Source organism: Pongo abelii, chromosome 21 (genome assembly GCF_028885655.2).
Source record: "Pongo abelii isolate AG06213 chromosome 21, NHGRI_mPonAbe1-v2.0_pri, whole genome shotgun sequence".
NCBI lineage: Eukaryota > Metazoa > Chordata > Mammalia > Primates > Hominidae > Pongo > Pongo abelii.
The window spans coordinates 30,539,575-30,559,318 of NC_072006.2; the positions used below are offsets into that span (position 1 = coordinate 30,539,575).

The following is a 19,744-nucleotide window of genomic DNA, read 5'->3' on the forward strand; positions in this document are numbered from 1 at the left end:
TCCAAATTAACCTGGAGCTGATATGTTGAGCAGGCCTCTTGCTGGTGGCATAGGGTGTGTCGAGCCCCATCCATCAACCTGCGTACCTTGCACCCCTGACCAAGGGCCGCCTCTGCATCCCCTGGCTGCTCCTGCAGAGTGAACCAGCCCGAGGCAGGAGCAGTTCTGCCCTTAACCACACTCCAGGCTTAATTCTGCACGTCTGACTTTGTATTCTTTATCTTCCCAATCCAGTGGTTGCTCTAGGCTACCTACAACACAGGCCAAACCCCTCTAGGTGGCTTATACGGCTTTTGGAACCCTTCCAGAACTTGCCTCCTGCCCCGTGCCCTGCATGAGAGCTCTGCGTCCACCAGAACACCCTCTTCTTTCGAACCCCACCCCCCAGACCCTCCCCATCCCTGGAGGGACACCTCCATTCCCACCTCCTCCTCAGATCCTTCCTTGGCCAGGGCCTGACTTCGCCTTTTCCTTACCTCCTCACTGGTGCTCGTTGTGACCCAGCTCGGCTTGCCTCCATTTGAAGTTGAGCCATTTCCCTCTCCCCAGATCTTTTGGAGTGTCCTGTGCCCCTAGCTACGTTGTTGGCCCCTGCGTGAGAGACCATGTTTTAGCCATCATTCTTTTCCCACTGTGCTTTCTGCTCAGTGGGTGTGTTATAACTAATGCTTCAAGGGAAGAAGAGCTACTCCTTTATCAAAGGAGTCTATTCATTCTCACACTGAAAGAGACCCATGCTGTTTTTATTAAATAAGACCTATGGCTTTCAAGTCCAAATAAATATGCTTGTAAAGAAAAAAGTATCTAATGAGGGATTAAGTAAATGCGGGACTTAAAATGAAGTTTCAGTGGGGCCTCACTTTGCTTTCTGAAATGAAACTATTTAATTTCCCATAACATGGTTTATGATATAAAAATAAGATTCTGGTATTATAGTAGAGAAGGACTGTCCATACCTTATGGATGCTTTGCTGTTGGGATTTAAATTTAGCTGGTGATTTCTCACTGCCTTTTCACTTGATGTCCTCCCCTGGGGAAGGCCACTGCTGCTTTGTACCCTGCTCTGTATAGCAGGGCTATAAATCTGTCATACATATTTCCCAACGTGGCAGGCCACTTTCAGTTGTTATTTAGTAGATGTTGAGTGTGGCTTGGAAGCAGGAAAGAGAAGTCAGGGCCTCTTCCAGCCCAACAATGTCGTCGTCGTCGTCTTCTTCTTCTTCTTTTTTTTTTTTTTTGAGATGGAGTCTCGCTCTATCACCCAGGCTGGAGTGCAGTGGCACAATCTTGGCTCACTGCAACCTGCGCCTCCTAGGTTCAAGTGATTCTCTTGCCTCAGCCTCCTGAGTAGTTGGGATTGCAGGCACATGCCCCCACGCCTGGCTAATTTTTGTATTTTTAGTAGAGATGGGGTTTCACCTTGTTGGCCAGGCTGGTCTCGAACTCCTGACCTTGTGATCTGCCTGCCTCGGCCTCCCAAAGTGCTGGGATTACAGGTGTGAGCCACAGCACCCGGCTATGATGTTTTCTTTTAATTAAAGACACAGTGCGCATCAGTCCTCATTATGGCTGTCTTCATCTGACTTAGCAACTGTCCCAGGCATCTGGTGCTTAAGATTTTAAAATGAACAGTTTCCATGAGCTTCAGAATCCGAGTGGATCTTGTAGAGTCTTGCAGCGTTCAGAATGACTTTGGGTAACTGGTCCTGGTCACTTTCGCCTGCCTCTCTAGGAGCATTCATGGTTGTTTTCCTCCCACAGTTCAGTGGGGACTGCCCACCGTGTCTGCAGCTGGTGTCATTGGCATGCTCAGCGCGGTGGTCGCCAGCATCATTGAGTCTATTGGTGACTACTATGCCTGTGCACGGCTGTCCTGTGCCCCACCACCCCCCATCCACGCAATAAACAGGTATGTTCCTGAGAAGATGAGTTCCTGATTGGTCCCAGCACCTTGTTACTTTGTTCTTAGGTTTAGATTACCTTGAAGACAAAACCAAGAGTTTCAGCATGAGCCCAGCCAAGCAGCAGGACTCTAGTGACTGTTTGATACATCACTGCCTTTGTTCACTTTCATTTTCCTCCTCCATGACGTGGAACAGAATTCCTACCCTTCCTTAATTGTAGTGACTTCGAATAACACACTCTCTGTGAAACCACTGTAAGCCTTAAATTCAAAAACCACATGCCAAGCACCGCACTTGTTCTTTGCTTTTTTTTTTTTTTTTGGTGTGTGTGTGTGTGTGTGCGTGTGTGTGTGTGTCATTTGGAGATATAGATAAAATCAAAGTAGCTCTGTCTATATATATAGAGAGAGAGAGAGAGTGTGCTAGTTTGATTTTCTGTTGTCTTGCTTTTCCAACTGTTCTTTTTTTTTTTTTACACAAACTGAAATTTTTCTTCCCAGCAAAACAAGCTCTTCGCTGTTTACAGGTTTTTTTTTGTTTTTGTTTTTGTTTGTTTTTAATTAAAAAAGACCCAGGGTCTCACCGTGTTGCCCAGGCTACAGTGCAGTGGCTATTCACAGGCACAATCATAATGCACCACACCCTTGAACTCCTAGGCTCAAGCAGTCCTTCCACCTCAGCACCTTGAGTAGCTGAGACTGCAGGTGTGCACCTCCATACTTGGCTATACAGTGCTATTTCTACATTGCAAAAATTACCTGTTTTTTTCCCTGTTTCCGCACCCAATCTTGGCTGCCACAGTCGGACAGACAGAAAGCACAAGGATACCGTTTTCTCTCTCCTGTAGTGGAAACCTTAGCAGCAGGCAGTATGCCCCAGGTCTGTCAATTAGATACGTTCCAGTTGTCCCCAAGGGTAAGCACTGTGTAATCTATGCACGGTTACAGTTTAGATAAATAGGGACAGGAATAGCAGAAATGAATGAAATCTGTGGGATCGAGGGCTTATGAACTATGGGGTTTATGATTAGCTTTTAGAAGTTGTTAGAAAATTGCCCCTGAGGAGTCTGCAGAGAAAATAAAACAGCCCAGATCCCCTCCTGTTCTCCAGCCAGCTCTGCAACCCCAGAAGGGACTGTGTGTGATGAGATTAATGGACTGGGCCTTGGCTCTGTTAGGGGGTTTTCAGTCCTGATGTCCCCATCTTTTTCTAATGGAGCTGCTGCATATGATTAAATACCTGTATATGAATATGTTTAAAAGTGTCAGTACTTATGAAATTATAAAACATTTCCTTCCTGATGAAACTGGATTTTAAGAGTAAAGGATCACATCAATGTTTTATTTCCATAGACGGCCCATGTTGGTCTTATACCCCAACAAATGGCTTTATTTTCTGGCTAAAATCCTTTGCTTTCATTTGCAGTGATTTAAAAACACTCAAATCTAACATGTGATTTAGAGATGTGCTTCTCAAAATGGAATGAGCTTTGGGGGTTCTGTTAAAATGCAGATTCTGGCTGGGCACAGTGGCTCATGCCTGTAATCCTAACACTTTGGGAGGCTGAGGCAGTTGGATCACCCTGAGGTCAGGAATTCCACACCAGCCTGGCCACATGGTGAAACCCCGTCTCTACTAAAAATACAAAAATTAGCCAGGCATGGTGGTGCAAACCTGTAATCTCAGCTACTCGGGAGGCAGGAAAATCTCTTGAACCCAGGAGGTGGAGATTGCAGTGAGCCAAGATCGCATCACTGCATTCCAGCCTAGACAGAGTGACAAGAGTGAGACACTCTCTAAAAAGAAAAAAAAAATGCAGATTCTTTTCTGCTTCAGCAGGTCTGGGGTGGGGTCTGAGATTGTATTTTTAATCGCCCTCCCAGGAGATGCGGAGGCTGCAGGCTCTGGACCACATTTTTTGGATTGTAGATGTGTAGAGGCCGTTTCAGAGTGAATGCATTATCCCATTGAATGAATGTTTTTCTTTTCTCCATTCCTTTACATCTTAGGGGAATTTTCGTGGAAGGCCTCTCCTGTGTTCTTGATGGCATATTTGGTACTGGGAATGGCTCTACTTCATCCAGTCCCAACATTGGAGTTTTGGGAATTACAAAGGTACACAGATTTTTCTAATTAAATGATTGGGTTTTTAAGCATTTGTCCATTTCATTGATCGGTCTGGCCACTGCAGTTTCCAAATGGGCGGGCCTCTGATTCTAAAAAATTACTTCTCTCCTTTTTTTTTTTTTTTAAGTGTTTATAATGCCTGTTTGGAAGTCTCTCTTCTCTTGCTGGTCCAGGTAGGGAGGCACTCAGTGCTGTCATTCCATCATGCAATGTAGATATTTATAAAGCACCGACTCTGCCAGGCCACTGTTCAAGGCACTTGGGATACATCAGTGAATTAAAAAGTGGAGTTTACATTCTAGCAAGGGAAGACAAACAATCAACAGTCAGCATACTAAGTCCATAAATGATGCATTATGTCAGCCAGTGACAAGTACTGGGGGAAACATGGGACAGGAAGCTTGGGGAGAGGGTGATCTGAACACAGACCTGAAGGGTGGAGGGAGGGAGCCTGCAAATAACCTGGGGAAGAGCGTTCCAGGCCAGGGTGTGGCCAGGGCTGAGCCCTATCCTGGAAGTGGAAGGTCAGCAAGGAGGCCAGTGCGGGTCAGGGAGTCAGAGCAGGTGGGGTCTGCCAGGTAATTGAGGACCAGGTTACACAGGCCGGCAGATAGGTAGGCAGCCACAGACTGCCTGAGTGGAAGGGAGTGCTGCAGGGAGCAGCTTGGTCGGATTTTTTTTTTTTTTTTTAAGGATCGCTTTGACTACAGTGATGAGAATAGACCATGGGGGGCTGGGCAAAAGGTAGAAATGGGATCCCAACTGGGAGGTGTCACTAGTTTTAAATTAAGAGATGACCCACCATTGGCCATGGTATGTTGTGAAACTAAGACCATGAAAGTTGGTTCACCATCCTCGATGGCCTACGTCTCACAGGTCTCCCTCACCGAGGACTTGGGGTGTGCCCGGAAACCTTCTAGAACCGGTTGACCTCTGTCAAATTGGGAGGGAGGGGTGGATTTCAAAAGAGCTCTTCCTTGCCATGTAAGATTCTATAATCAGATAAAGAGAAACCAGATACTAAGTTTGATTAACCTTGATTGCAAATCCAGGTGAGAGGGAGCTGCCAGGCAGGCACACACATGCCTGGTTTGTTTGTTGGTTTCCCCAGGTTGGCAGGGCCCTGCCAGAGCTCAGCCTGAGGTGTGCCAATGGCCCCATCTGCCTGTTGCTCCCGGTATGGGGGATGCAAAGGAAGGTTGTCTGAGGGGCGCTTCCTCCAGCACCATCGTGGGGGTCCTATTGCTACCCATGGTGAGAAGCCAGTGCTGAGCACAGGGAGATGAGGGAAGGGTCTCACGGGCACAGAATGGGGCCTAAGCCATGCCACTCTTCAGCCAGTTTGCTGCCATGAGCTTGCAGGCATATAACTAATCCCAAATCCCAAATAAGATAGCCGGCCCTCTGTATCTGTGGGTTCTACGAACTTCAATTCAAAAATATTGTTTCTGAACTAATATTGTTTGTTTCTGTACTGTTCTGCGTGAGCATGTACAGACTTTTTGTTGTCATTATTCTCCGAACAATGCAGTCTGACAACGATTTACAGAGCAATTACGTTGTATTAAGGATTGTAAGTAATGTCGAGATGATTTAAAGTATATGGGAGGATATTGGCTGGGTACGGTGGCTCGCACCTGTAATCCCAGCAGTTTGGGAGGCCGAGGTGGGCACATTGCCTGAGGTCAGGAGTTCGAGACCAGCCTGGCCAACATGTTGAACCCCTGTCTCCACTAAAAACACAAAAATTAGCCAGGCTTGGTGGCTGGTGCCCATAGTCCCAGCCACTTGGGAAGCTGAGGCAGGAGAATCACTTGAACCCAGGAGGCAGAGGTTGCAGTGAGCTGAGATCATGCCACTGCACTCCAGCCTGGGTGACAGAGCGAGACTCTGACTCCAAAAAAAAAATTTAAAAAATAATAAATAAATAAAATAAAGTATATGGGAGGATGTGTGTAGGCTACATGCAAATACTACACCATTTTATATCAGGGAGTTGAGCATCTGTGGTTGTTGGTATCTGAGGCGGGGAGAGTGGCGGTCCTGAAACTAATTCAAGGTTCCCTAGGGATGACTGTAGGAGTAAAATTGTTGTAGATGAAGGGACTCTTAGGGGAAGACGGTTTAACAAGCCTCCTCCTTCTGCACCCCTTTAAAACACATCATCATATAACGTGACCACCAAGGTAGTTTGGGAAATCATTCTTTTTATTAAAATTTGAATGGTGCTAGCTTACTCTGACAAGTTACCTTGCCAACACTTTTTAATGAGCTGATGTATCCCAAGTGCCTAGAACAGTAGCCTGGCAGAGTGGGTGCTTCATAAATATCTATATTGCATGAAGGAATGATGGCACCTGAGTGCCTCCCTCCCTGGACCAGCAAGGTCCATCATTATCGTTATTATCATTATTGCTATTTACCCCTTAGTTTATTTCTAGGAACAGAGCAAGTACTATCTCACTGGCCGTCAGATCTCTTTGGCAGTGTCCAGAGAAAGGTCATTTCTCCTTGCTGCATTCTGCACCACCGTTGAAGACTGTAAATCCAGAAACCCAGGGTCTGTTTTACCAAGGTCCTAGAGGCAGAGCCACAGTTCAGGAGGGAGGTGCCAAGGGGATTCCAGGGAATGGACCCTGTGAGAGGGGAAACAAAGGTCCTGGGGAAACACCGAGAGGGCTGGGATTTTAGGGCTCTATCTCTGGTAGTTAGAATAAAACATAATAAGTACTTGGTCAATATTCATTGAACAGAAGAATGGCTTAGTTGCTGTATATATTGTTGACAGCATCAAAGGCAGATCAGTCTTCTGGATGTCACTTTGATACCAGATTTAGTTTCAGGTATCCCTGGGGCCAGTTTGGCCCCTCATACCTAACAGGCCTGCCCGACCCTGCCAGGAGTCTTTGCATAGGCTGTTTCCTCTGCCTGGATGCTCTTCCACTAGCGAACTCTTACTCACCCGTCAGGACCATCTCCCAACAACCCTCCCCAACTCTTCAGATTTTCTCTTCCCTGCTGCTGGGCTCCCCCAACAGCAGAACAGCATAGCAGTGAGATTATTTGATCAAGCTTGTGACTTATTCATCTTTGCATTCAACTGCTCCAGTCTAACAAGTCACAAGCTTGATCAAATAATTACATGGTTCCTCAAAAATGTTTGCTGAAGATGGGGCCATTAGTAAATGAAAGCCTTCCTTATTACATAGTAACAGCCAAGCACGAGTCGCTTTTGCTTGATTTGTCAGTTTGAGTGATCTTTTCCATTGCTTCCCTGCCCTCTGTGGTATGGGGAGGGGCAGGCTAAGGACAGTGGGACAGTGACTGAGTCCAGCTGGGCAGCCATCTCTCATGTGCACAGCCTCAGATCAGGCTCTGATGCTTAACTTGCGACCCTGGTCCTTTGAGAGTTCTATGCAGTGGTCAACATGTCACACACAGCTGCACCAGCCACGTGTGCCTGGTGGGCACTTGAGATGTGGCCAGTGTATGTGAGGAATTGCATTTAAAATTTTGTCTCATTTTACTTAATTAAAATTCAAGCAACCCTCTTCTCCTCACTGGGGTCATACATAAATCCTTGTGGACACTCCCCCAAACACTCTGGAGCCTCTTTTACCCAGTTTACATCCTTAGGGTGTTTTCCTAGAAGAGACAGCACAGAGTAGGGGCCCACAGTGCAGGATTCTTGAGCCTGATGCCAGCGCCGCTTCCCACGTGTGGTGCCGGGAACCCAGGGGGTAGGCAGGGGCAAAGTGTGGCCTTTGCATTGAGACACAGGGGGCCATCCCAACCCATGACTGGTGACAGCAGGCTAGACAGAAGCTGCTGGGAGGCAGAGATCAGGAGTAGCAGATATGCCCTATATGGTGCTGTGACAGCCTGTAATGGGGAAATAGTCCTGGAGTTGGGATGCTTTTCAGAGGAGCATTTGGGTGATGTTTAAAAGGATGCATCTGGGATCTGGCTAGGAGGGAGCCACAGGGAAGGGTGTCCAGGTAGACAGGCCCAGGCCTGCCTGGTGTGTTTGGAAAGAGCCTGAGAAGTGGGCTTTATTTCATGAGTACCAGAGGATGCAAGCAGGGGACCAGCCTCCCAATTTCATGTGTTAGAAAGGTGACCCCATGGCAGCATGGAATGGGTGCAGGAAAGGCCAGAGGCAGCAGGCCCATGTGGACGGCTCTCAGATGGCTCAGTGCATGCCAGCTACCATTCAGGCAGTTTTGTGCAGGTCCCATTTACTCCTCAAAACAAAACCACGAGGCTTGTGTGTGACTGAGATGAAGATCCTGAGACTCTAGAGGCTACGGGTTGGCCCGACCATACAGTCAGACGCGGGCCAGGAGAAGAGCCCACAGTCAGGATGTCCTCACCCGTAGCCCCTTCTCTTTTCCACCTCTCACGGGAAGGGTGCCACGAGGAGAGGAGGTTCCAGACATGTCTTGGGGGTTTGGTCTGATTTCCGGTGTGGGGAAGTCGGCATTGAGGCTGAAGCGCTTCGGGGAAAATCGCCTTGGTGACGTGTGGTGCCGGGAACCCAGGGGATAGGCAGGGGCAAAGTGTGGCCTTTGCATTTGAGACACAGACGGCCATCCCAACCCATGACTGTGCCAGGGCAGTAGAGCCCTGAGGCTTGAGTGCAGGGAGTGTCACCAAGGCTTGGAGATGCAGAGAGTGGCCCTCAGGGGTCCCCACAGTAGAGGTGAGAAGAGTGGGCTGAGGAGGAGGTGAAGGTAGCGAGCCAGGCCATGGGTATCTCTGCTCTGCGTTCTTTAGTAACTTAACGGTGATTTTGCATGGAGATGAGTCCCTGTTTCCCAGTCTCCTGTGTGTCCGGCAGGTCGGCAGCCGCCGCGTGATACAGTGTGGAGCAGCCCTCATGCTTGCCCTGGGCATGATCGGGAAGTTCAGCGCCCTCTTTGCGTCCCTTCCGGATCCTGTGCTGGGAGCCCTGTTCTGCACGCTCTTTGGTAAGACTCCCCTCTCTGGCTTTTTCCTTTACTTTTCCAAATTTTTAATAGGGATCATGGTGTTTTTGCTGACTCCCTTCAGTAAGAAGGTAACGATAAATTTCTATTTTAAAATACAAAGGATATGCCTTCAAAAAATGAAAACTTTTATCACTCTCTGAGTTGAATTTATATTAAAGATGGAACCAACAATAAGATGTAATTGTGCTATGAACATTTAGATTAAATTTAATCTCTTTAGTATTTCTGACCAATTTAACTGAAATACCATCCCTCTGAATGGGCCACTTAAAACTGACCATTTTGACAGTGGGACTCTGGATTTGATCTCTGCGCCATTTAGCTGTAATACCCAGAGACATGCACCAGATATTTAGGTAGGTCTCCCTGTTTAATCAAAATGTTTGTGTAGAGAGAGAACCAATGTCCTTAGTTGTCTATTTGACAAACAAAATGCCACATGGTGTTTATGCTCCCATATGAGCCCAAATAGCGCTTAGGCCGAGGGTCATTTGGCTCAGAGCCCAGGGTGGCTACAGTCTGACCCCACACGTCCCCCTTCCTGTCCCTGCACTGGTCTCATTGGTTTCTGATGGACAGAGAAGGGGTGACAGGGAGCCTGCCCTCACCTGCCTTGAGCTGTCCCCGCTGCAGTGGTGCTGGAGCTTGTGGTCTGGTTTGTTTTTCTCCAGGAATGATCACAGCTGTTGGCCTCTCTAACCTGCAGTTCATTGATTTAAATTCTTCCCGGAATCTCTTTGTGCTTGGATTTTCGATCTTCTTTGGGCTCGTCCTTCCAAGTTACCTCAGACAGAACCCTCTGGTCACAGGTGAGGAAATGGGCTTTACATCTTGGAGTGGGAACTGGAACCACAGCCGCCAGTCCACACGCGGCTCTTTTTGCCCATTGGAGAGGACTTTGGGCCTCCAGGAGCTGTGGTGCAGATGCGTCTGTGGATCTCTCTTGAATCTCACTTTTTAGTACTTACCTGGAAGCGCTGTGGGCTTCCTGCTGGTGTGTACACGTAACAGTCATGGATGCTAAGGTCTCTTTTTCACTGGGACCCTCTCCTTTGGGAGAACGCCTCTCTAAATCCTTTTGATTTCATTCGTCTGTCTTCATAGACTTATGCTCCATTAAGAAAATATTTTTTTTGAAACTCAACTTCATAGACTTTGAACACGTTATTCTACTATTTTATGTGTATCCTATTAACTCCTCAGAGCAAAATCACGTAGCTTGTGCATTCAAGATTAACCTTTTTAACTCCTCCGTTTGTTTTAATACTGCAATGTTCTGAAGAATGTAGAGAGGAAGCACTGTCTCAAGACACAGCCATTTGCTACTGGTAATATCTTAGCCAGTGCAGAATTGAGGAGTGTTTGTTTATACATATATTTTTTGTGGGTGAAATTCACATAACAAAATTAACTACTTTAAGCAGTTCAGTGGCATCTAGTACAGTGTTGTGCAGCCATCACTTCTGTCCAGTTTCCAAAACATTTCATTACCCCAAAATAAAACCCCAAACTCATTTAGCAGTAAATCCCCATCACCCCCTGCTCCCACCCTCTGGCAGCCACCGGTATGCTTTCTGTTTCTATGGATCCACGGTCTATTCTAGGTATAAATAGAGTCATAATATGTGGCTTTTCGTGTCTGGCTTCCTTCACTTAGCATGTTTTCAAGATTCATCCATGTTGTAGCATGTAGCAGTACTTCATTCCTTTTTTTGAGACGGAGTCTTGCTTTGTCGCTTAGGCTGGAGTGCAGGCCTGGGCATGATCTCAGCTCACTGCAACCTCCGCCTCCTGGGTTCAAGCGATTCTCATGCCTCGGCCTCCCAAGTAGCTGGGATAATAGGCACCCACCACCACACCCGGTCAATTTTTGTATTTTTAGTAGAGACAGGGTTTGTTGGCCAGGCTAGTCTCGAACTCCTGACCTCAAGTGATCTACCTGCCCCAGCCTCCCAAAGTGTTGGGAATACAGGCGTGAGCCACTGTGCCTGGCCTCATTCCTTTTTTATGACTAGATAATGTTCCATTGTGTGTATATACCATAAATTGTTTATCCATTCATCCATTGATGGACATTTGGGTTGTTTCCGCCCTTTGGCTATTGTGAATATTGATGTGCAAGTACAATCAGTTCTCATTATTCATGAAGTTATGTTCCGTAGAGTTGCCACAAGCAGTTTTAGCAAATACTGAACCATTGCTGGGGAAACACAGTCAGCAATGCCACAGCTCATGCCTGGATGGATCTTCTCTAACACACACCACAGCCGCCTTATGTGTAGGAACATCAGGGAGCACTTCACACCACTTGGTGGACACTTTAAACAGTGAGATCACCAACGGAAAGCACACGGTATGACAGACATGGCACTACATAGTCCGCAAAAAGGACTCTTGTTTACAGGATGAGGCCAGAACAAGGCAGAGCGTCACCTTATTTGACATCAGCCAGGAATGTGTGTGGCGTGGCTCAGATTTTTCACTGCTCTGTATACCCATGAAGGCACCAAGGATATTCATTTTGGGTTTACAAATACATTTTAGTGTATGGGCAATTTCATGAACACGTAATTCATGAATAATCAATGTGGGCCATATTTGAGTACTTGTTTTCATTTCTCCTGGGTATATACCTAAGAGTGGAATAATTGGGTCATGTGGTAATTCTATTTTTAACCTTTTGAGGAACTGCCAAACTTTTTCATGGTGGCCGCACCGTTTTACTATCCCATTAGCCATGTACGAGGGTTCATGTTTCTCCACATCCTCACCAGTGCCTATGATTTTCTGTTGAGGATCATTCTATCTTCAGTATGGAAAGTGTGTGGATAAACGAGATTCTTGCTGTTTTTTACATTTAATATGTCATATTCATGGGAGGACATCTTTATAAATCCAGTTGCCCCTGATTAAAAGCAGCTAAGCACTAATTGATAACCCAGGATACTGAAAAGTCTTGTATGACTGCAGATGCCAGAAATATTTTTGTCGTCTTATTATTCACTTTGTAATTTTTTCTCAGCCTTATTACTACCATTTTTTTTATTTAGAATTTTTTTTATCCACTGACTACACCGCTGTGGCTTCACAGTTCATTGTAGGTTGAACACCACTCTGAGATTCACCTTCTATGCACCACTGTTGGGAATTCTCCTTATGGAGATACCTTTGGATTATTGTTGAAAGTATTCATCGTAGTTTAAAACATTACTGGCAAAAATTCATCTACACATGCACAACTAAGAAATTTACACTTTCCTTTACTGCCTTGATTGGCGGAGTTCTGCCCACACCATTGCCCCTTCCCAAGTCAAGGGCAGGCTCACCGCTGCTGTGGCACTGACCTTTATGGCTGTGTTCTCTTTCTAGGAATAACAGGAATTGATCAAGTGTTGAACGTCCTTCTCACAACTGCTATGTTTGTAGGGGGCTGTGTGGCTTTTATCCTGGATAACACCATCCCAGGTATGTGGTATATATCAAACACACTTTTTTTTTTTTTTACATATGTGTTACTTTTTTGCCAAATAGAAATGGAAAACAGGAAGAGTAAATGAGTTCAAAGCCATCACTGGTTATAACTGTTTTCTAAAACAGTTGCGATGGCACTCCCAGCCTCCATCTATGAATCAGTTTTTTGCTACATAAACTGATGAATTTTGTTTCTCGTGCTGAAGGACTTTTGGGAGACAATAGCTGAGTTCGCTGCGTGTGGTGATATGGCAGTGGGATGGGCACAGGCCAGGCTCCTGCCCCCCTGCACAGCCTGTGCCAAAGGCCCTGCAGTGTGGGTTTCATCTGATCTGAGAGAGGTGGGCACAGCCTGCGGCACTTCTGCTTGGGGAGACTGTCCTTTAAATGAGTTGTTCCTAAGGTGGGCTTCCAGCCAACTAAGACCAAAAGGCAGTAGAAGACCATGGTCAAAGGCTGAGATCAGGGGTCCAGGATCATTGACAAGAGATGCTTGGAGGCAGCTGCCTCTCCAATACCCATGATCCCTGTTTATGGATACATTCTGTGTTGAGCTTGGGGTGACAGACTAGGATGTTATGTGGGTCCTGCCTTGGCGATGGCTGCTGTGGACCACTTTAAAGTGCTGCCGTGGACATACTGGCAGATTTCCCTGCCTTCAAGGAAGAGTGATACTTATTCTTAGGCTTGAAGGTTTTGTTGAGATTTTCCCCTTTAAACAACCCATCTCCAAAAAAAATTAAAAACCTCAATCAAGAGATTGCTGGGGAAACCAAGGCAGAAGGAATCACACGAATAGATGGAAGGCACTGGGTTTGAGTCCATAACGACCACTCTCTTTCTCTCCTAAGCCAGAGGGAATTGAGAGAGGGGTGCAACAGTCAGGCTGATGGAAATTAAAGTCAGCTTTATTTCTGAAATACTGATGAGAGAGCAGAGCTTAGATATAAAAAAAATCATGAGCTTCCTTGCTGAGCCCCCTGTGCTCAGAGCTTTTTCCCTGACCCATCTGTCAGGGTGCAGAGTGGCCAGGAGTGTCCAACCGGTGGATGTTCATCCCTGCAGAAACACAACAGGTACATGACCTGTGTGTCCCCCATAGCACCAGACACGCTAAAACGGAGCAAAGCAGCATGAAGTGTGGGTCTGTCTAGATGGGGGGTGAGTGTGCAGTGACTGGTTAATGAAGCCATTGTGTGATACAATAAAGATTCAGCCCTGTTTTGCAAACTCAGATTTGCATTTTAAAGAGGTTTTTCTTAGACTCAGATTTACATTTTACAGAGTTTTTTTTGTGTTTTGTTGTTGTTTGTTTTGTTTTGTTTTGTTTTTAAGACAGTCTTGCTCTGTTGCCCAGGCTAGAGTGCAATGGCATGATCTCAGCTCACTGCAATCTCTGCCTCTCGGGTTCAAGCAATTCTCCTGTCCCAGCCTCCTGAGTAGTTAAGATTACAGGCATGCACCACCACGCCCAGCTAATTTTTGTATTTTGAGTAGGGACGGAGTTTCACCATGTTGGCTAGGCTGGTCTCGAACTCCTGACCTCATGTGATCCTCTCACCTCGGCCTCCCAAAGTGCTTGGATTACAGGTGTGAGCCACCACACCTGGCCTAGAGAGGTAGTTTTTGAACAGACTTGGGGCAGGAGGTGATGAGCCAGAAGACTAGGTAACCAGTTGGGAGACCGATAGAATGAACCAGGAAAGCAATAACATGGCCTGAGCTGGACCCTCACAGTGAAAATTGAGAATATGGGTCACATAGAAGGATAGGGAGGTCAGAAGGCCATTAGGTGATTGCTTGAATGAGGGACATGGAGGGGTTAGTGCTTCTTAGACTTCTGGTTTGGACACTGGATAGCTGAGCACCTTCAACTCCTCAAGTATTCTTTGCTGTTATCTAGGCAGGTTTGATCTGTGGGACTGTGTGTGTGTGTGTGTGTGTGTCTGTGTGTCTGTGTGTCTGTGTGTGTTTAATGACAGTTTCATTTTCAGTAGAGCTGCTAAACGAAGCATTCCTTTATTCTATCTTGGGATGTGTGACAGGTACTCCAGAGGAAAGAGGAATCCGGAAATGGAAGAAGGGCGTAGGCAAAGGGAACAAATCACTCGACGGCATGGAGTCGTACAATTTGCCATTTGGCATGAACATTATAAAAAAATACAGATGCTTCAGCTACTTACCCATCAGCCCAACCTTTGTGGGCTACACATGGAAAGGCCTCAGGAAGAGCGACAACAGCCGGAGTTCAGACGAAGACTCCCAGGCTACGGGATAGCCTTTGCTGTGCCCTGTGGCCTGGCCGCAGTGAGGCATGTATCTGTAGTTCCTTGCTGGGTAACAAGAAGTAAAATACATGTTTGTATATCTACATTTACATTCTGCGCCCCAGAGCTAAGATAGACTGCAAATCACTTTTCTGCTGTGAGGGTGATGGTGCCTGATACGGTGTCTCGCCTGTCTCCTTATTTAAGCCCTTAACTCCTTGCCCTTTGAGAGTGTCCATTGCTGGCCATGGTCACTAAATTTGAAGTTCCAGTCCTCCCTTTGGAGTGGACATTTAAAATCTGCAGCGATTCCTTGCTTCAGTTCCCTTCCACCACCCAGGGCTGGCTTTCCTATAAGCCGCCTCCAGGGTCCAGGGGCTTTCTCTCTCTCTCCGAAGCCCCTGGACCTGTTTCCTTGTCATTTGACCCTCGTCTGTGCCTGCGGAGACCTCCTCTGACCAAGGGGCCCCAGTATTCCTCGCGCTGTCACGAGTGACTGGCCCAGTATGATTCTGTTGTTGCTGATCTCCTGGAGGAGGAGGCTGTTGACCTGCAAACAGTGGCGTGGCTGCCCTGTGCCCAGGTCTGGCCATGGGTAAGGCCTGCACAGATGCTGAATGAACATCTGTTTGGGGCATTGGAGGGAAAAGGAAAGGACCCTGAAGCCAATATCTGATTCTTGGCTGCGCCTTCTCTTGGCCACCCTGGCCCTGACCAGGCCAGCACGTGCACACTGGCCTCTTTTCATTTCACTAGTGGCCGAGACACCCTCTCTGGCATTTATCACTGTTGGCCGGTGTGATGAGTATAGAGTGCCACCCAAGGCACCAGTCACACAAGCTGATGGGCGTCTTGGCTCTGCCGTCATGTGGATGTTATTGTCGCGCGCGTCTATAATTACAAGGTTTTATTCCTATTTAATGTTATTGACTATAGCAGATTTTGGAAATCAGTGTTTTCCATGTGACCCTCTTTCCTTGCATCCCTATTCCTTGTCCCCCACCTCACTCTTCCCCCCATCAAGAAAAGAACCAGCATTTGTAAAGCTGTGGACACCATCAGGGAAGCTTGTTGTAACGGCTTTTGAAGGCCAGTAACCATTGTTGTGGTTGTGTTTTGTATTGCTTGATACCATGAAAGTGTAAATACTGTAATGCCTAATCTATTTATCAAAACTGACTACTGGACCAGAGCCCAGAAACCATGGGTCAAGTTACACGTGAATTTGTTTTGTGAAGAAGGGAAGCTGGGGCAGGTAACACGCAGAGCCACCACGTGGAACGGTCTGTCCGCTGGCCGGTCCCGCTTGCCAGGGCTTCTGTTGCAAGTCGCTTCTGGCAGTCTTGGCTTAAGGAGACTTCCTGTGGGTTGCCATGTTGCACGTCCGTTAGATCTTGATTTTACAGGTGAGGGTGGTTGCCAAAGGTGATAAGAAAAGCAGCCAACAGGCTCCCTCTCACTTAAGAGAGTTCTAATTAATAACACTAAATTCTTCCTGAGAAATGCCTCCTCTTGGTTTGGTTTGAAGTTTTTCAGTGAAGGAAAAGGTCTGAGATATGAAGCAGTGCCCTCGCTTCATGAGGTGGCGCATCTTCAGTGGCCGTTGGCCTGGTTGAGCTTTGGTCAGCTGCGTGGGTGCCTGTCTCCTGTCTCCAGCGGCAGGGCATGGTTCTTGGCAGCCTGGTGTCCACACGGTGCATTCCCGTCCCCCTCGGCCCCAGGCTGGCTCAGCTCTCTAGTGCTGCGGCGCTGCCTTTGCAGCATTGCCATGTCACTGTAGCCCCCTTCACTCCGGGAAGTTTGGGGCTTCAAGGTTTATTCTGGCAAGAACACCTTGGAGCCACTGCATTGTTTTGCCAAAACCTCACTGCAGATTAAGTAAAGAACTTAGATGCTAAATTACATCTAATTTTGTATGTTTTTTTAAATGTGTCTTTGATGCATACTTTAGAAGCACACTGGCTCACGGTTTCCATCCCTCTTGCCTTGGGACACCCTTGAGGCTGGCAGCCCTCCTGCACTGAGTTGCTGGATTTTGCTCAATATCTCCAGTTTCTCTGCTCCAAAAAATGGGGAAAACTGCTAAACATCCCAGAGATTTGCAATCTTCTAGCTCTCCAGGTGAGCAGAAAGACCAAATATCCAAATAAAAGCCTGAAAGCCATTGGTGATCCAGGGGCACCTTCTCTTCAGCTTGACTGGGCGTCTTCCACTGCATAACACTCAAGGTGTCTGCTCTAGTCATCCAGAAACCCACTCCCTTCTGAAGCCCCTCCTTGGGCCGGGTTTTATCAGGAGGCTTCAACTCCACTAATGTGTGGGGTGCCCTCTGTGGGCCTTCACACGGAGAAGGAAGCCCTACCCTTTCAACTCTGTTGGAATGAGAGTTTCCTGTTCTTCTTATTCCACTGGGGCCAACCTGATAATTCTGTCCGAGGAGGCGTAAGGGGATAGGAGGTGGGGAGCAAAGAGAGCAGCCTGACTAGATGCCCCTGCTGAATCTGGTACTTTCTGCATAGCCTTGAGTGATTGGAGTCCCCTAATGACTAATAAACTTCAACATGTAACACACACACACACACACACCCCATTTTAGGAAGCGGTTCTCCTACTGGAAAATATGCTACAGAATGAAAATTTGTAATTGAAAGTAAAAGAATGTATTCATCTGCTTCTTGGGTTTAAGCACACACCTGAAGGGGAGATATTGGGGGACACGGTGGCCACATGCGGTCTGTGTTATGACACTTCCCATTCACATCATTGGCCTGCGTTGCTGGGGCTTTGAACCACCACCCCGTACTTTGTTTTGCCTGTAGAGTGTTCTAAAATATTTTGGATGTGAATGTCCCTGCAGGCCAGTTAGTCTCCAGTTTCCACAGAGACCACCTACCCACCACCTTCCCAGGTCACCTGCCTGGTCCCTGAAAGAAAGCATTTGTGTGGGCGATCCCAACATGAAATGTAGATAGTGTGAATACGGACAGGAGGAGGTGATGCCATATTCACAGTGGGGGATGGGGGTCCCCACCCCTGCTTCACAGAATAATGGGAAGTGACTCTAGTCTTTGTAAGCAATTTTCATTCTCATTAGGAAGTTAAATGTAGATTCACTGATACATTTACTTTCAGAATCCTTAAGAGGATTTCAAATGCTGACTTTTAGTTTCTTGGGATCGATCAAGGCAAGAGAAGTGGCTTTAACCATGCCAGCCAGAATGAAGCCTCATGGGTCCTGACAGTTTCCCGTTTTCATGGTAACAAATTTGCACACAGGTTTTGCTTTATACTGTAGAATACTGACTTTCATGATGACAACTTGGTTTATGCATGAATATTGCAGTATTTCCATATAGCAAAATAACATTTCTACCCAGGATAATAGTCACAGTTTTCCAGGGAGGGAATGATATAATTTTCATGACAATGTCATGTGATGATAGAATTTCTCCATTGATGAATCTCTAGTATGTGTGTATACTTTATTTACCCATACGTATATTTTATGACCATGAGCTAAGTTGTTATTTCTTTCATTCATATCCCTGCTGAAATATTGGTACTAGCAACTTAAAGTTGGCAAGTCTCATAATACGGATGCCATGGGAGTGGCCAGGCCAGATTGAAGGTGAATATGGAGCAATAGCAGAAGCCTCATTCCAGAACCCATCTGGCCAGAGAAGCAGCAACGTCCTGGGGGATGGCCATGCATGGGGTGTACACTCGCTACAGGCATAGGCCCGGCATGGCTGTCGCTGGACGCCAGCTGTGCACACCCAGCCACACCTGCTGCACGCCGCGTTAGTGTGCGGCTCCGGGCCTGAGCATTCACAAAGCTCGTTTCTCCAGGGAGCCTCCTCTTGGCTTTGGAAAAGAGCCCAGGGACTTAACGTGCTGCCTGTTGTACTCTGTCCCCTCATGACTTTTTAGACACAGGGACTAGGACATCGACCACCCTCTGCCCCTCCTGCAGTCAGAACCTGAGTAGTGCAAGAAGGGCCACCCGGTTTTGCCAGCGTTCAGCGTTTGCCCATGGACCCATAAAGCACATTAGCGTTGGGGGTCTCTTTTCAGCAGCCTCACAGACATTCCCGTCCTTTCTGGTTGGTGTTGACTGTGTTCAGCATCACTCTACCCTCCCATGTCCTTAGCATTGCTGTGCGTGTTTCCAGGCACTTAGGACACCCTTCCCCACGTTGCCATCTTACTGACAGTTCAAATGACTCTCCTTTTCTGTTCGTTAGTAACAATCTTCATTTGACACCTTAATAAATTTCTGACTGTTCTTAAAACAGTGGGGATGCCTATATTTTCCTTGAGTTTTTGTGACTGACTTTGGCTATATATACCTTTCTGGGGTTTTGTTTGTTTTTTATTTTTATTTTGATTACCGAGGGTATTTGGGGTGGGGTTGTTTTTTGAGATGTGTAATTCTTTTATGGAGTTTTTAAAAAGAATTTTCATATTGTTTTTCTAACATGGCTTCATTAAACGTTTAAGTATTTTAAAAATATGTAATATTTGGACCAGATGTTGTGAATAATAGTAGAGATAAAGCTATTTTATTCTGTATTTTTAAAACTGTTCCGTACAAATAAAAGCTCTCCTGGACACAGTTTTGCTCTTCACGTGCCTCCTTCTTGGGCTACTCTTTAAGAATAGAGTCATCCCTCAGAATCTGTGGGGGATTGGTTCCAAGACCTCCTCGGATACCAAAATCCGAGACTACTCAAGTCCCTGATATAAAATGGCACAGTGGGTCAGGCACAGCGGCTCACCCCTGTAATCTCAGCACTTTGAGAGGCCAAGGGGGGAGAATCGCTTGAGGCCAGGAGTTCGAGACCAGCCTAGGCAACATAGTGAGACCCCCCCCTCCCCCTTCACTAAAAAAAATTAGGCACACATGGTGGTGCAGGCCTGTGGTCCCAGCTACTTAGGAGGCTGAGGTGGGAGGATGGCTTGAGCCCAGGAGTTCGAGACTGCA

General features: G+C 46.8%; 1 protein-coding gene across 9 annotated transcripts in view; it reads left to right on the forward strand.

Annotated features, from left to right (window-relative positions):
* Positions 1 to 19,375, forward strand: part of SLC23A2 (solute carrier family 23 member 2) — a 151,155-nt gene extending 131,780 nt beyond the window's left edge. For all 9 annotated transcript variants that reach the window (XM_054541692.2, XM_063720707.1, XM_024238913.3 and 6 more), the window contains 6 exons: positions 1,762 to 1,909; positions 3,914 to 4,019; positions 8,872 to 9,001; positions 9,694 to 9,831; positions 12,392 to 12,487; positions 14,539 to 19,375. In XM_054541692.2, coding sequence (XP_054397667.1) covers positions 1,762 to 1,909; positions 3,914 to 4,019; positions 8,872 to 9,001; positions 9,694 to 9,831; positions 12,392 to 12,487; positions 14,539 to 14,771 — 851 coding nt within the window. In that variant the 3' untranslated portion in view covers positions 14,772 to 19,375. The remainder of the gene's footprint in view (positions 1 to 1,761; positions 1,910 to 3,913; positions 4,020 to 8,871; positions 9,002 to 9,693; positions 9,832 to 12,391; positions 12,488 to 14,538) is intronic.
* The last annotated feature ends 369 nt before the right edge of the window (positions 19,376 to 19,744 follow it).